This window comes from Equus quagga, chromosome 14, assembly GCF_021613505.1.
Source record: "Equus quagga isolate Etosha38 chromosome 14, UCLA_HA_Equagga_1.0, whole genome shotgun sequence".
NCBI lineage: Eukaryota > Metazoa > Chordata > Mammalia > Perissodactyla > Equidae > Equus > Equus quagga.
Genome location: NC_060280.1, coordinates 22389288 through 22391588, shown reverse-complemented (window position 1 = coordinate 22391588; position 2301 = coordinate 22389288). Strand labels below are relative to the sequence as shown.

General features: G+C 38.8%; 1 protein-coding gene across 1 annotated transcript; it reads right to left on the bottom strand.

The window, feature by feature from the left end:
* Positions 1-1038: 1038 nt before the first annotated feature.
* On the bottom strand, positions 1039-1974 carry LOC124225765 (olfactory receptor 2D3-like). Its single transcript, XM_046638420.1, has one exon. It carries the CDS (start codon positions 1960-1962, stop codon positions 1039-1041), a length of 924 nt encoding a protein of 307 aa, XP_046494376.1. The 5' UTR covers positions 1963-1974.
* Positions 1975-2301: the final 327 nt, after the last annotated feature.

Here is a 2301-nt window from a genome sequence, read left to right as displayed (position 1 = left end):
GAACATTGGTGAGAAGCTACAGGTAGGTCACCAGAGGTGCTTCTGCTGTAAAATAGGGTTATAGTAGTAATTAGGAAAGACTAAAGGGGCCATTTCATCCCACAGAACAATCTCCATCTTCTGAGGTTGCTTTTCATGTGTCAGCCATTCTCTTCCTCTTCCCAAAAAGGAGAACTTAATGGGTACTGGCACAATCAAACCTTCAAAGAGGGGAAAGCATGTCTGAGGAGGGGTCAGTTGTAGTGTATTGGTGTCACAGGGGTTTCCAACCTGACAGTTCTGATGTAGGCAGGTTGCTTTTCAGTTCCAGTTCACTCAAGGTAGGAATCGTCCTTAGAGGATAGCAGTGTGTGACATTTAAAAGATGTTTACTGGAGTATGAGATCCTACACATTATTGTCTATGCCAATAGCTCTCCCATATATGGTTGAATTGGCTATAACCCTATTTTGGGACTTCACAACAAAAACACAAAACAAAACCAAAAAACAAAACTAAAAACAAGATTCCTTATCAGAGCTTCAAGGTAAAAAAAAAAAAAAATCGTTGCTATTTTCTTACAGGAAATTCTCGATTCTAGTATATTGACATCTGGTAGAATTCCAAGATCTGTGGATGGCTATAGATGATGTTGGCATGGGATAAGGCTGACAAGCAACTGTGGAGTTCAGAACCAAAAGGCAATATCTCTGGGTGAAAATGAACTAGTGAACCAATAATGCAGTATAAATGAAGATTGTGTTCAATATTGTAAAATATTTATATGATATAATATATAAATATATTTATAATATATAATATAATAGCAAAAAATCTGTTATGAGGCAAGCAAGCTGCAACCACAGAGAATAAGATTGAACAAGACACAGTAGACAAATTTGAAAACATCCTAGATGTACAAGGGTACTGTATGACTCTTACTGATATATTGGGCTAGAAATAGTTCAGAGATAAAGCTGTTAAAGATGTTGAACCACTTTGGAATTTTTCATCCCCACGACTGCATATCAACATAAATCTCATTGCCACTGAGAGGCTCTACCTTCCAAATACTTTCCTAAATGCCTCCTTCACATCCTTGTTCCTCAGGCTGTAAATGAATGGGTTCATCATGGACGTTATGACTGAGTAGAATACAGAGACCACCTTATCCCTCTCATTCATTTTCTTGGAATTTGGACGCATGTAGGTAAATATTGTTGAGCCATAGAAGAAGACAACAACAATGAGATGAGAACCACAGGTAGAAAAGATCTTGAGCCTCCTCTCACCTGACTGTATCCGAACCACAGTGGAGATAATGTTCCAGTAGGAGAAAAGGATGAAGGAGAGAGGACCAAGGAGAATTACCACACCCATTGCAGAGATGGCCATCTCAGCTTTGTAGGTTTCTTCTGAAGCCAACATCAGGAGTGCAGGAGGTTCACAAAAATAATGATTAATTACATTCTGTCTGTGGTATGAAAGACATAAAGTAAATGTCGTGTCTACTAGAGACACAAATGCTCCACTGGCCCAAGATCCTATGGCCAGGTGGACACAAATCCTGTGGGTCATGAAGGTGGAGTAGTGAAGGGGCTTGCAGACAGCCACATAGCGGTCATAGGACATCACTGCTAGGAGGGAACTCTCTGTACACCCAGCTACTAGGAACACAATCATCTGAATGGAGCACCCGGCAAAAGAAATGGTCTTTCTTGTTACTAGCAAATGGAATAGCATCTGGGGGATGATCGTTGTAGAGAAACAGAGATCAGTAAATGACAAGTTTTTAAGGAAAAAGTACATTGGTGTATGAAGTCGAGAGTCAACATGAATTAGCACTATGATGAGCAGATTCCCAAACAGAGTCAGTAGGTAGAAGGTGAGAAATACCACAAATAGCAGGATCTGGGTCTGCTGATCTGAGGAAAGCCCTAGCAAGATGAATTCAGTAAAATAGGTTTGGTTTTCTGTGCCCATTAATGTTTATTCCTGTCCACATATCAGCATAAATAGAGCAATCAAAAGTTGACTATGATTAACTATGATGAAGCACCACATCCTGAAGTTGAAGATCTCATTGGAAGAACAAATGTATTTAATTTAAAACAATTCTCGTAAACATTTAAGACACTTGATTTTCTAAATTTCCATCCCAACCTTCCTACTGAAGCTATCTGAAAAAGGATGCTAACATGTTATATGGATTTTAAAAAATACAGAGTTCTGCCTTTAGTAGAAAGCCTAGGATTTTCTTTTTTCTAGTTTACTTTTCAGTCAGCAGACTTTCACTTTCATTTCATCAAGGAGCAGAAAAAA